The sequence below is a fragment of the Sus scrofa genome, chromosome 14 (assembly GCF_000003025.6).
Source record: "Sus scrofa isolate TJ Tabasco breed Duroc chromosome 14, Sscrofa11.1, whole genome shotgun sequence".
NCBI lineage: Eukaryota > Metazoa > Chordata > Mammalia > Artiodactyla > Suidae > Sus > Sus scrofa.
The window spans coordinates 6,451,379-6,465,889 of record NC_010456.5 but is presented as its reverse complement, the minus strand read 5'-3'; the positions used below and the strand labels follow the sequence as shown (position 1 = coordinate 6,465,889).

General features: G+C 51.0%; 1 protein-coding gene across 1 annotated transcript in view; it reads right to left on the bottom strand.

Moving 5' to 3' along the window:
- Window positions 1–14,511, bottom strand: part of BMP1 (bone morphogenetic protein 1) — a 45,294-nt gene that overhangs the window by 23,177 nt on the left and 7,606 nt on the right. Inside the window, 7 exon segments of the mRNA XM_021072336.1 lie at window positions 6,607–6,722; window positions 7,247–7,371; window positions 9,060–9,165; window positions 9,897–10,075; window positions 10,380–10,497; window positions 10,688–10,852; window positions 14,443–14,511. Coding sequence (XP_020927995.1) covers window positions 6,607–6,722; window positions 7,247–7,371; window positions 9,060–9,165; window positions 9,897–10,075; window positions 10,380–10,497; window positions 10,688–10,852; window positions 14,443–14,511 — 878 coding nt within the window.

Here is a 14,511-nt window from a genome sequence, read left to right as displayed (position 1 = left end):
TCAATGTCCACCTACCCATCTCCTGGTCTCTGTCTCTTGACCTCCTCTCCCACCCTCTCTCTGCCCCTTCTTGACCACACACAGCACATCATGCCCTAGACCTTGTTATCATCCACAGTCTCAAGTCCAGGCATCTCACGCTCCATTCACCTGCCCCAAACCTTTCCTGCTCACTCCCTCTGTACACAGAGTTCAACCACCCTTCTAATTCACTACAACCCGCAATCTGCCAAGCCTGTAGTATTTTCATTGCCTTTCACTCCCATGTGCTCACCTCTTTTCTGACCTAGCTTGGAAGCCATGGTCCATCTTTCATCTTTTCTTTTGATTCATACATGAGTTTAAATATGTTTGTGTTGGGGGAGGGCTTTCATTCATTGTGGTACTCTGAGATGTAATCCAGTGAGATCGTTTTCAAAAGCATATTATGTTGCTCTTGGTGATGGCGATTAATCATCATGGGGTGTCTTATTATAATTTTAAAAATACAAGTCCTGGAGTCCCTGGTGGCACAGCAGGTTAAGGATCTGGTGTTGTCACTGCTGTGGCACAGGGTTGATTCCTGGTCCAAGAACTTCTGCATGCCATAGGTGTGGCCAAAAAGAAAAAAACCCAAAAAAACAAGTCCTAGCATTTTGAAATACTGAAGCTGAAAATCTGTTCTATCTCTTGCTATAGAGACAGTGTCTTATTACACAATATTTTATCTATTTAGAAAATGACTAAATATGATCACAGAGGAAGCTGAATTCACTATGGAATCCTCTGTGCATGGCAGAATAGCTGCTTAGTAAATACTCCTTGAATTGAATTCTATTTTAGGAATCTATCCTACAGATACACTTGCTCAAATGTAAAAAGATGTGAGTTTTGAGGTATTTATTTTGGTAATAATGAAAGCCTGGAAAAACTTAAATCAACATCTATCAAGAAGTTCCCGTCGTGGCTCAGTGGTTAGCAAACCCGACTAGCATCCATGAGGATGTGGGTTCGATCCCTGGCCTTGCTCAGTGGGTTAAGGATCTGGCGTTGCCCTGAGCTGTGGTGTAGGTTGCAGACGTGGCTCGGATCCCACGTTGCTGTGGCTGTGGTGTAGGCCGGCAGCTACAGCTCCAGTTCGACCCCTAGCCTGGGAACTTCCATGTGCCATGGTGCGCTACTAAAAAGGCCAAAACAAAACAAAACAAAAAAACCCCCAAAAAACATCCATCAAGAGGCCTGCAGGGGAGGATTAAATAATTAAATTAAGGGAAATCAAGATGATGGGATGCCAAGCAGCCTTGAAAATAACTGAGGTGTATGAGGTAGATCCGTATGGAGTGATGACCATGATTTATTGTTGAGTGAGAGGTCAGTTACAGAAGACCACACACACACACACACACACACACACACACACACACACACATGCATGCCTATGCACTAGAAAGGACTGGAAGAACATACCAAGCATTACCAATGCTTAGTCACCTCTGAGGAATGGGATTTGGAGGAGGATCGAGGGGAGAAAATTCACTTTTTACCTTATGCATTTCTACATTGCTCAAACTCTTTACAATATGTGTGTTACCTTCTTATCTACCAAGCAACATAATTATTTAAAGAATTGATGGATGGGGAGTTCCTGTTGTGGCTCAGTGGTTAACGAACCCGACTTGGATCCATGAGGATGTGGGTTCAATCCCTGGCCTTGCTCAGTGGGTTAAGGATCTGGTGTTGCCATGAGCTGTGGTGTAGGTCGCAGACGCGGCTCGGATCCTGCATGGCTGTGGCTGTGGTATAGGCCAGCATCTAGAGCTCTGATTCGACCCCTAGCCTGGGAACCTCCATATGCCGCAGACGCAGCCCTAAAAGACAAAAAAAAAAAAAAAAAAAAAAAAAGCCTTGCTGGATGGAAGAAGGAACCCAGAGGGCTGAGTCACTCAGGCTCCCTGGTTCCTGAACTTGCACCCTCAACCACTGCTCCACGTGGCCTCCCGAGGCCTGCCAATCAATTTTGCTCAGCAGCTGCACTGGGAACAGCAGCAACTTTCCCTTCCTGCTCAGAAACAACCGTGGCTCTGTCCAGGGCGGATGAGTTCAGGTCCTCTGAAGAAAGTACACCAGCCTGCGGAATCCTACAGGGCCCACCCAAGACCTCCCACAGGCAAGAGGAAGCAGAGGTCACTTCTCTCGGGAGGAAGAGGCCTGGGCTGGCAGTCAGGGGCATCCTATAGGAGGCGTGGCTGTGGCTATCTTGAGACCGGAGGTGTCTAATTAAGAGTTGCTACAACCTATGTAGTGTGGAAACAGCTGTGCTCTGGTAGCAGGGGTACTGCCCTTTGCCAAGGAAAACCTGGCCAGCTCTGCCACTTCCTGGCTGGTGACTTGGCTGTGGCTTGACTTTGTACCTCACTGTCTTTGTCTGAAAAACAGAGGTGACCGTAATGACTCCATGGGGAGTCGGGGGTAAATGACTGGGTGCAGAGTCCTCAGGTGCACCCCAAGTATGGGAAGTATCCTTCCTGTTTGTTGGGTGTTCCCTGGGACAACTCTTGGATCTCGGGGACATGCTGTCTGGACTGTCTCTGGACAGTCTGCACGATCTTAGGCCCGTCATTTAACTCCTCCAGGCTTCCATTTCCTTACTTGTAAGATGGTAACGGTAACAGTACCTGCCTCATGGCCCTTAGGGGAATTAAATTAATACATGTAAAATTTATGAACTTGCCTGGCACCGGTGGCATCCATACATGTCACACATCCATACAATAGCATCTGCCACTCAGTAGATGTTCATTTCACTCCTGGAGTTGAGTTGCTTAGATAGTTTGACATTTTGTTCACATGACAGCCCGGACCAGCATCCAGGAAACAGAGGGAGCAGATGAGGCACCCGGGGAAATTGACCAGGGCTTACTCATTTAATAGATCAGGACTAGAGAATGATAACAGTACCTAACAGTAACTGAATTCCCGTTCTATTCTAGGCAGTGCCCTAAGCGCTTTATGTACATTAACTTGTTCCACTCTCCTATCATCCCAGGAGAGAGGTACTATCACCAGGTTCATTTCACAAATGAGGCAACAAAGACACAGAGAGGATAAGCAACTTCCCTAAGACCACAGAGCCAGGAGTTAAACCCAGGCACTCTGGCTCTTAAATGTATATACCCTCAACCTCTATTCCATGTGGCTTCCCTAGGCCTACCCGCCAATTCTGCCCAACGACTGTGCAAAGAATGAGCACCAACTTTCCCTCCATCCTCTGGGCCCACGCCCTTCAGTGATGGAGAAGAGGGCCTGAGGGGAGGACTCAGGCCAAGCCTTGCAGAGGAGGAAAGGGAGGGGTCAGCTCTGCCCAGCCAGGGAATGGGAGGTGGGAGGTCAGGGAGGACGCTACAGAGGAGGCAGGATTTGGGTTGGACCTCAAAAAATAGGCAGATTATCAAAAGGCAGAGATGGGAATGAGGGTGGATACTGCCAAATCCAAAACACACTTTAAGTTCTTATCTTCTTGGCTCCTCTGCAACATTTGACTACGGCCTCCTCCTGAAACCACTTTCCTGCTCATAAAGGAGTTGCCTCCCTTGCTTGGGGAACACTGGAATCCTCTTCAGGGCCACTGATAATTACATGCAGTGTAAAGACTTGGGGCTCTTCAAAGAAACCCTCCCAAGTGGCTCTTCCTCCTGCTTGACATCCCTGTGACTTGCCGGATCATAGAAGACTGACATGCCACTTGCGTTTCTGGCAATAAGCTAAGTACTGGGAGGCAAATGAAAAACAAGCTCTCAGCGGCCAAGCAGATGTCAAAGTCCATCCACTAACGCAGGTGGATTTAAGGTTTACTGTTGAAAGAGTAGACTTTGGAGTCAGCCCTAGAACTGAATGCTGGTTCCACCGCTGCTACCTGAGTAAACCTGGCCAGATCCACTCAGGCTCTTTGAGCCTCAAGTCCCTCCTCTCTCCAGCAGGTAGAATAGTACCAAGGTCACAAAACAGTGCAAGGAATAATGAGATCATGTAAGATGCCTAATACCTTGGCACACAACTGTTAAATGACAAAGATTGGTCATTACAACTTTATGATGCCATCCTCCTCTGACTCTCCAGCCTTTTTTTTTTTTTTTTTTTTTTTTTTTTCTGCTGTGCCCAAAGCATGCCAAAGTTCCTGGTCCGGGGAACCAAATCTATGCCACAGGAGTGACAGTGCTGAGGCCTTAACTGCTTGGCCACCACGACACTTCTCCCCAGCCTTTAAATGTTTCTGTCCCCCAGGGTTCCATCTTTGGCTCAGTTACAACTCTACAGTTTCAACCAGGACCGTAAGTGGGTTTTACTTGGTACACTTCTACCATCATGCATTGGTTAACCTAGAATTTTTATCCATAGCCTACTTCTCTCCCTGGAGCTCCAGGCATGCCCCTAAAAAGGATGAGGAGTCTTGTGGGAGCTATGGAGAAAGCAGGCCCAAGGCACAGAGAGGTTCCTAAGGCAAGGCCATGTGTTCACTGGAGACTAGAGCCAGCCCATGCCAGGCAAGAGCAGCAAGGAAAGAAGTGGATCCTGACCAAATTGCCATACACCTGTCAACAGAGCAAACCTCCTGAACAGGAAAGAGAGCAATGCTCTACCCTACTCTTGCTTCCAGGGGCTGGGGACTGTCCCATGTCTCTGTCCATCCCCAGTGCCGGAGCCCACAGTGGCCACACAAGTTGCTGAAAGGCACTTGAGTAACTGCTGGAATGGAATGAGGCTTTAGAATACGCAAAGTTTTGCAACTGCACACTTTTATGTTATAAGCGTGGTTCTATGAGATCTTGGGCAAGTTATATAACTTTTCCAAGTCCGCTTTCTCGTATGCAAAATGAGGCTAACATTAGCACCCAGACTATAATGTTGTTGTGCTGAGAGACATAACACACGAAGAATTTAACACATGCCTGGCCAATCATACGCTCAGTGATCATTAGTTGTTATTATTGTTATCTGCGGTCAGATTTCCAAAGGCTGAAAACCCTCAACAGAGCAAGGTCAGTACAAGACAGTAAAAAGGACTGCAATTTTTAACTTAGAACAAGAAGAACAAGGGGTGGGTTTGCTTTTGAGGTAGAAGGTTAACCGAGAGAGATAGGGAATTACTCAGCTCCCAAGAAAAGTCTGTCGTAAATGGGGATGATCTTCAAATTAACAAAAATAAGCATAGTTTGGAATGAAAATAGAGGCTCAATAATACAGGAGAATCAGTGAGCGCCTCTTTAAAATTGGCTTTTGTCTCAGGGCTCAAAAATGACATCAGAGGACATTCAAATAACTTGCAGATGTGATCTGTAATCTTGAGAACTCAGAACAAAATCTTTTCCAGTTTTCAACAGGGGTGTGTGTGTGTGCATGTGTGTGTGTATGTGTGTGTGTGTGTGTGTGTGTGTGTGGAGCAGGGGAGTTCTGGAATGAATTGTGGGAATTGCGAACCACTGAGTTGAATATCAATCCGCAATTAAACAGAGGGTCTGTGACCATTTAGCAAAGAAACATTTGACTAAGAGCCAGTTTGGCAAATCTGACTAGTAACCACGAGGACCCAGGTTTGATCCCTGGCCTCGCTCAGTGGGTTAAGGATCCAGCGTTGCCGTGAGCTGTGGTGTAGGTCACAGACAAGGCTTGGATCTGGCATTGGTGTGGCTGTGGCGTAGGCCGGCAGCTGGAGCTCCAATTCTACCCCTGGCCTGGGAATTTCCATATGCTACAGGTGCTGCCCTAAAAAGACCCCCCGCCCTCCCAAAAGAGAGCCAGTTTGGGTTCACTTGAAACAAGGCATGTCAGACAAATCTCACTTCTTTTTTTAAAAGGAGTTTTACCAACTGGTAGAACAGTGGATTTATTTTGGTAAGGCAACCCATTTGGCATTTATTAACCACTTTCTGTGCCAGGGACATAAAGACGGCAAAGGCCTCGTCTCAGAAGAAGCTCACATCCTGGTAGTCAACAAGGTAGTGACCTGTGGCTGGCTGGTAATGACATTTAGTGTAGTCATAGTTGGTGGAATAACTCCACCCAAAGCCTGCAGATTACTGGGTCAATGTCAGTTCAGAGGGAGATCTTGGATCTGCTTTGATTCACGTCCTGTTCAATAGTTTGATCAAAGGCCAGGTTCGGAAAACCCAGAAGACATGCTTAGCAAATGAGCTCATGGCAGGGTGAAGATGGCTACCTGCTGGATGGTGGAATTTGGATTCAAAATGATCTTGAGAGTCGTTGGAACAAGCAATGTGACCAGTAATAAAATCTAACTGAGCTCAAGGTTACACTAGGACATTAAGCACCACGTTCCAATCAACGGAAACAAAAGCCTTAAAGCTGACTCCTGGGAACAATAAAAATAGGAAGGACACAGAAGGTCCAGGGGTGGGTGAGAGGTCCATACTCCACGTGATAAGCCTGTGAATGGATGTGAGGAGTACGTAGAAAAGTTCCTGGCATGTGGTAAGTGCTGTGCACGAGTCAGTGTTTATACACAACTCTGGTAAGGTGAATGGGTCTATGACCCCCAGAGAGGTCACTCACAGCTACACAGACTGAGCTCTCCTACTTGGGGCTCCTGGCAGAGGAGGGGATCTCAGTTACCTTCTCTCCGGGCGTGACGGAGATGCGCCAGACACAGTGCATGTGGGCAGAGTAGCCATTGGGGTACTCGGGGGAGGAGAAGTTGCCTGTGCTGTCTTGCAGGGTCTCTCCGCAGGCTATCAAGGAAACAAAATGACAGGGCTGCTGGTTGTAGGAGCCCAATCCCCCCCAACCTTCTGGCTCCCTCGCCCTGAGCCCTGGCATCCTCAGAGAGAGGGGAGAATGGCTGAGGAGAGGACGGAGTCTGGGGTGGGCCTGTCTCTTTAAGATCCACCCCCTTCTCCTCTCTCTTCCACCTAGTGCTGCGGGATGCCCTGTTGTCAAGGCAACATGGGTCCCAGAGTTAAGGTCAAGCTCCCTCAGAGGGCCTCACTCCACTTCAGTCCTGAGAATTGCTCTGTGCTCCCCAGTTTCTGCTCCTACTGCCCCTTACTCTCACAGACCCTCAAGGTGGGCGGCTTAGCGTCTCCCCATCTGATCTGGCCCCAGCTTGGGTCTGGAACTTGAACACTGCCCCTCCCCGGGTACCCCTCTCCCGACACCAGGCAGCCTCGGCCTTTTCTAAGTCTCACGGCTTCAACCTTCTTGGCCCCAGGCCCTGGCCTCCACCCTGCCCCAGCCTGTCCCTCCCTGCCCCGACCTGGGCACTTGTAGAGCTTGCGGGCCTGGGCAATGTCCCCCTTGCTGAGCCGGGTCCTCTGGCCGATGGGAGGCTTCACCCCATTCACCTCGTACTTGGGAACGATAGTGTCCAGGAAGATGCCCCTGAGGAGGAGAAGCCCGGCTGGGTGAGAGTCCAACGGGAGGAGGTAGCGCGCCCGTGTGCACCCAAGGTCACGACCCTGCCAGAGCCCAGACATTCCTCAGCAGGGTCACGGACGGGTGGAGACATCTCACCCTGTCATTACACTGCCCACTGACCAGCAGCCACCCTGCTCCGTGGCAGCCGCACCACAGGGCCTGGGGGAGCCCCAGGCACACTCTGGGAGGTTGGGGACACCGACTCAGGAGGCCCTGGGGACCCATCAGTGCTCTGGCTCAGTCTGGCTCAACTCCCAGCTCTGGGAAAGCTCTGGACTCCTAGTCAATCATGTCTCCAACCCTGCTCGACCCTACTTCTGAGGCCCTCCCAGCTGATTCAGCCTTGACTCCACGTCTCCCAGGACAACCCAGGACCAACGCTTTGCCCTGCTGGCACAGGCTGCTTCTCATGGCACCTGGGACAAGGCCAAAGGGCAGGTTCCACTGTGGCCAGACCAGATCCTGGGGACAGTCCCGCCAGCTCTGGGGCCATCAGTGCCTCCTGTTAGGTCCTGGGTGTTTCCATCTGGGAGGAGCAGAACAAAGGGGAAGCAGGCAGCCCTCCACCTCCCCAGGGCCCCTGACTCACCCCTGGCTGGGTGGGACTCAGCAGGAGGTGGGGTGGGATGTGGTGGGAAATGAATGTACAGGGGGTGGTCTGAGGGGGTGGGGGGTGGGATGACCTCACCACCCTTCCCTGGTCCCTGTTCCCTCAGGTCTGGAGGCAGGAAGAGTGGGTCTAGGAGGAGAGGGGGAGGGCCAGCGCCTGGGAGAGCAGAGATAGAGGATGAGGACAGAGCCAGCCATGGGAAAGGCCAGGCGGCGGAGAAAAGCCTGAGGAGGAGGAGGGGCTGTTTCCCACACTCCGCTAAGGAGAAGATGGGATGGAGAGGCTGGGCTGCTACCTCGGGGTGGGGGTGGGGGGTTGGTTTTGGCTGCGATTCTGGGAAATAAGGCCCAGGATAAAGAATAGGTGGATACATTGGGAGTTCCACTGTGGCTCATTGGGTTATGAACTCGACTACTATCCAAAAGGAGGCGGATTCATTCCCTGGCCTCACTCAGTGGGTTAAGGATCCAGCATTGCCATAAGTGGCAGCATAGGTTGCATACGCCACTCAGATCCTGAGTTGCTGTGGCGTAGGCTGGCAGCTATATCTCCAATTCTGCCCCTAGCCTGGGAACTTCCATATGCCACGGGTGTGGCCCTAAAAAGCGGGAAAAAAAAAAAATAGATGGATATGTGCTCATGAGCTGGAGAGGGAACTGGTCCAGGGCAGGGGCCAGACTTTATGCAAATCAGCCAAGTATGAAAAGGCATAGCCATCAGAAAAATATGCCCCCTTTAGCCAATGGTTGAGGGAAAAGCTCAGCTCCCTCGGGGTATGGTTCCGGGGCCATGGTATACCATGTGGCTGCAGGGCAGCTGGAGTTCAGCCTCCTGGGCCAGGGGTGAGTGGGAGCAGGTGAAGAACCTAGGTACTATGAGTCCGGGCCCTGCCAGGAACTGCTGTGGAAGAGGAGGGCGGGGCAGGCAGCACCCATGGGTCCTCTGCCTGGGGGCCACAGCCACCCAGAGGCCCACTAGTGGCCTCAGTGATTACCCCAGCAGGGCAGGCTAGTGCGAAGTGGGAGGCTGCCCCATCTCTCACCTGGAGAATGTGTTCCGGGCATAGTGCATGATACTGTCAAAATCATAGGTCTCCCCCAGGGACTCCACCTCCTGGACCTCCATCTTCAGGAAGTTATACTCCTGCCCTGCGAAGACCAGGAAAAGGGTGTGGGGGGTGGGGGAGGCGGGTCTGTGCAGGACGCAGTGCTGCCTTTTCATGGCAGGGAATGGGGTCCTCCTGGCATTTGAGAGGTGCCCCCCTACCGGAGGCTCTGGGCAGCAGCAAAGGGAAGTCTAGGGGAAGGGAAGGTCTCTAGAAGAGTCTGTCCAGTGGCGGGCGGGGTGACGGGGGAGGGAATGAGGACTTGCTGGAGGGAAGGCTCAAGGGAGGAGGAAGGAGGCCCCCATTTTTAGAACTCCAGCGAGATGAAGGTAGTGAAGAGTGGAGGAGGCCTGGGGAGAAAGGGAGGAAGCAGGAAGGAAGGGGAGAGCAAGCACAGCAAGGGAAGAGGAGAGAGAAAAAATCCTTAGAGGAAGGAATAGGCAAAGAGCAGAAGACTGGGTAAAAGTGAAAAGAAAGGCGGGGCAGTGGGGGGGATGGGCAGATCCCTCCCCAAACCCCATCCTAAAGGCCAAGTGGGTTCTAGCTGCTCCAGACAGCACCCGTGTCTGGGACCTGGACCTATCCCAGTCCCCTAGCCGACAAGTGATTTCCAGCCCCTGAGGTGCTTCTGACCCCAGAGGCGAAGTCTGGGGGGCGGGGTCTGGACCCCAGGCGGGGCTGAGACGGTAACACTGAGATGGCCAAAGGTGATGGCTTCAGGAAGCAGCTCCCGCCCAGACCAGGGGCCCTGGAGGGACAGACAGAGGTGCGTACCTGGCTGGATGTTCTCGCGCACGATGGACACGTGGCGGTCTCGGTCTGGTCGCGTGTGCTCATGCCAGAAGCCGATGACGTGACCCAGCTCATGGACCACGATGCCGAACTTGTCACAGTTCTTGCCAATGGAGATGGCCTGGGGGCCCCCGCCACGGCGGCCCACGTAGGAGCAGCACCTGGAGGGCGGGGCCAGCTCAGGGGGGCGGTCCCGAGCTGGGGGAGTGCATCCACTCAGGGGCCGGGCGTGGCTGCCAGGGGGGCCAGGGATCGGAGGGGGCGGGAAGGGACCCAAGCTCCGGGGGTGCCGGGGCTATGTGCTGGGGTCTGAGCCACAGCCTGGGCAGCTCCTGGGGAGATGCCCCATGGCAGGAGGGGATAGATTATGCAGGGCCATGCCCAGATGTTACAGCTGCAGTGCCCAGGACAGAACGGGGGTTGGGGCAATGGCCAAGGGCGCAGTGCCCAGGGGCCCCTGCTCACCCGCAGGGTCGATAGGTGAATACGATATAGCTGTCCTCATCTGTGCGTTCCAGGAAGGTGACACAGGTGTGCTTCTCCCAGTGCCTCATGGCCTGCCGGAAGACTGCCCTCTGGCTGCCTGCCAGGACAAAGGAGGCCAGGCTGTTACAGTGTCCAGGTGGGCCCACCTCCACCCACTGCCAAGAGTCAGCAGTTCATTGACAGGTAGAAGGTACCATTCACACCACCACGCATGACAGGGCTGCCCTGAGGCCAGGCTGGGTGCAGGCTCCCCACCCCCCACACAAGGGCCCCAACATCATGCTCACCAGTGAAGTTTCCCCCAATAACAAAGGGGATGACCCCATCGGGCCACACCCGCTCTGGTCTGGATGTTGCTGCCCGCCGGCTCCGGGACCTGCTTCTCCATTTCCCGTGGCTTCTCCTCTGAGGCTGACCACGAGTGCTCTGGCACTGGAGGGTGGAAGAGTTTCCTGGAATTGAAAGAGTAAGGCCTTGATGGCAAGTGAATAAAGGGCAGGAGGAACAAATACAGTCGATCCTCCTTATGTGGGGATTCTGCATGTGCCTGCTCACTAAAATTTATTTCTAAACTCCAGATCAGACCCTCAGCTCTTTCATGGTCACTCGATGTCATGCTCAGAGCACTGAAAAATTTGAGTCACCCAAGACGCATGATCCTAGCCTAGGCTGAACAAGGGACGGGCTGCCTTCTTGTTTCAGCTCATATGGTGAATAAGTACTTATGATCTATTTAGTGCCCCATTTTTTTGGATTTTTGTGCTTTTTGTTGGTGATTTCACCATTGCTTTTTTTTTTTTTTTTGGTCTTTTTTTTAGGGCCATACCTGTGGCATATGGAGGTTCCCAGGCTAGGGGTTGAATTGGAGCTGAGCCGCTGGCCTATGTCACAGCCACAGCAATGCCAGATCCAAGCTGTGTCTGTGACCTACACCACAGTTCATGGCAACGCTGGATCCTTAACCCACTGAGTGAGGCCAGGGATCAAACCTGCATCCTCATGAATGCTAGCCATATTCATTTCCGCTGAGCCATGATGGGAAATCCTGATTTCGCCATTTAAAATGACCCTCTCCTTGCTCCCTTGTAGGGCTGAAGTGCCATCCGGTGTTGATAAGTTCAAGAGGGCTAGGATGTACCTTATGGAGAAAGTGTCTGTTAGATAAGCTTCGTTATAGTCCTATTGGCCATGAGTTTGATGTTAATGAATCAATAGTATGTTAAGTAAAGTGTGTTTATTTATTTTTTCCTTTTGGCCATGCCCATGGCATATGGAAGTTCCCAGGGCGGGGATCAAACCCATGCCACAGCAGCAACCAGAGCCACAGCAGTGATAACACTGGATCCTTAACCTGCTGTGCCACTAGGGGCTCCAAGATGTCTTTAAATAGAAACACACAAACCTGAGCGACCTATCGATGAGTTGATGAAAAATGTGAGCAAAGGCTTGCAGGAACCTAACCCTGTATTTCTCCCAGGAACAGTGGAGCAGAGTTTGATAATTCAGTGTTCACAGTGACGTTATGGAACAATTAGAAGGTTATTCTATAACTGTATTCACAACTACCATGAACAGCAAGAACCGAATTTAAGTGAAAAAGAGAGGAGTAGTGACTCATTTCCCCAGATCTCTGGGGGACCCTGAGACTATGAAACATTCCCTTCTTAGCCAATGAAACTTCATCTTTGTGGAACATACAGAATTTGATGTCTTCTTTAAGTATTCCCAAGTTGGAGTTCCCATTGTGGTGCAGTGTATTAAAGACCCGATATTGTCTCTGTGAGGAAGTAGGTTCGATCCTGTTGTGGTGGCTGTGGTGTAGCCTCAGCTGCAGCTCTGATTCAACCCCAAGCCTAGGAACTTCCATATGCTATGGGTGCAGCTACAAAAAGAAAAAAAAAGTATCCCAAGTACACGTCCTCATTTGACCCAGTATCTTTTGAGATGGCTTGAACAAGAGTCACTATCTACATTTGACAGATGAGGAAACAAAGGCCGAAGATTTGCCCAAAGTCACAGGGCAGGTGAGTGGCAGGTCCAGGTGATGTAAATCTCTATTCTGCTCTCCACCATCCCATGCCTACTAGTCCCCACTACAGTCAAGTAAGTGTTACTGGTTACCAGGCCACCAGTTCACCCTCCAATGCCAGCTACTTTCTGGGGCAGTTTGACCTTTACTCCATGGGCTGACCATGCCAGGATCCTCTCTCATACTACACGGGACAACTGCCTGGCACCACCACAGTGTGCGCAGAACACAGGTGAGAATCTCCCACTTTGGCAATGGGAAGGTTACCTGTGGGCAGGACCATGTTCCAGAGCAGTGAGAAGGCTGGACAGAACCAGGACAGCCCAGGCCCTCATCCCTCCCAGTCCCTTACCCGCTCACAAGTGCCAGGCTGGTTGGGAGGTACCTGGAACCACCCCTGACCTTGAAGAGCTTTGAGTCCAGCTGGAGAGAGAGACATCTAAACAAATCATTGCAATGTGGTTTGACTTGTGAGATGCTAACAGGGTAAGCCCGGGGCCTTGAAGGACATGTGGAGTCTTGCAAAGTGGGAGCAGGAGGGGAAGCCAGGAGGGATGGTGGTGTTGAGCAAAGAGCCTCGGATTTGGAATGAGAAGGCCTGGGTTCCTGTGCCAGTTCTGCCCCTGATGAGTTTTGTGATCTTGAGCCAGTCACTTTATCTCCATGAATCTTAGTTTCTGTACAGATGGTTCCCGACTTAGGATGGTTTGACTTAGGATTTTTTGACTTTATGATGTTACAAAAGTAATACACACTCATGGAGTTCACCTGTCTTGGCGAAGCAGAAACGAATCCAACTGGGAACCAGGAGGTTGTGGGTTTGATCCCTGTCCTCGCTCAGTGGGTTAAGGATCCGACGTTGCCATGAGCTGTGGTGTAGGTCACAGATGCGGCTCGGATCTGGCATTGCTGTGGCTGTGGTGCTGGCTGGCAGCTACAGCTTCAATTCGATCCCTAGCCTGGGAACCTCCATATGCCATGGGTGCATAAAAAAAAGGCAAAAAAGTAATACACACTCAGTAGAAACCCTACTTCGAATTCTGAATTTTGATCTTTTCCTGGGCTCGTGATGTGTGGCACAATGCTTCCTCGAGATTCTGGGCTGAGCCAGTGACCTGCAGCCTCCAGGCAGCCACAGCATCACGATGGGAAAAGACCGATAAAATTACAACCATTTTGTACCCAGACAGCCGTTCTGTTTTTCACTTTCCTAACAGTACTCAATACATTACATGAGAGATTCATGGTTTTATTACAAAATAGGCTTTCTGTTAAATGATTTTGCCCAACAGCAGGCTAATATGTCCTGAGCACCTTTAAGGTAGGCTAGGCTGGGCTACGATGTTCAGTAGGTTAGGTGTATTAAATGCATTTTTGACTTAAGATATTTTCTTTCTTTCTTTCTTTTTTTTTTTTTTTTTTTTTTTTTTTTTTTTTTTTTTATGGCCGCACCTGCAGCATATGGAAGTTCCACAGCAAGGCCAGATCTGAGTTGTGTCTGTCATCTACACTGTAGCTCACGGCAACACTGGATCCTTAACCCACTGAGTGAGGCCAGGGATTGAACCTGCACCCTTGTGGATACCAGTTGGACCCTTCACATGCTGAGTCACAATGGGAACTCCTTGACTTAAGATATTCTCAACTTCTGATGGGTTTATCAGGATGTAACCCCATCAGAAGTAGAGGATGATCTGTGTCTGTAAAGCAGGAGTTGTCCTGACCTACCTCTGAGGTGGCTGAGGACAGTCAAGTTGGATGACAATGCTTCTGAAAGTACTTGTAAACTATAAGCAAAAAGAATGCGGGTGCATAGCTCCTGGGTATGTCTACACTTGCTACTGCTCTGGGGAAGGGCTAAAGATACCCCAAGGGATGACAAGCCCTCATGCTGGGTTCAAGCTCATGGCCTCTGTCCTGGGAGGCTCTGGCTGGGAACAGGGAGGTCTCTGGTTTCTCCAATTCTGCAACCCATTTCTGGGACAGAGGAGGGCTGGCCCATACCGAGTGTACCTGCAGCTTTGATGGAAGACTTGCGGGTTGTCCGCTGTCTGAGATCCGCAGCCTGCTGCACCTGGAAGC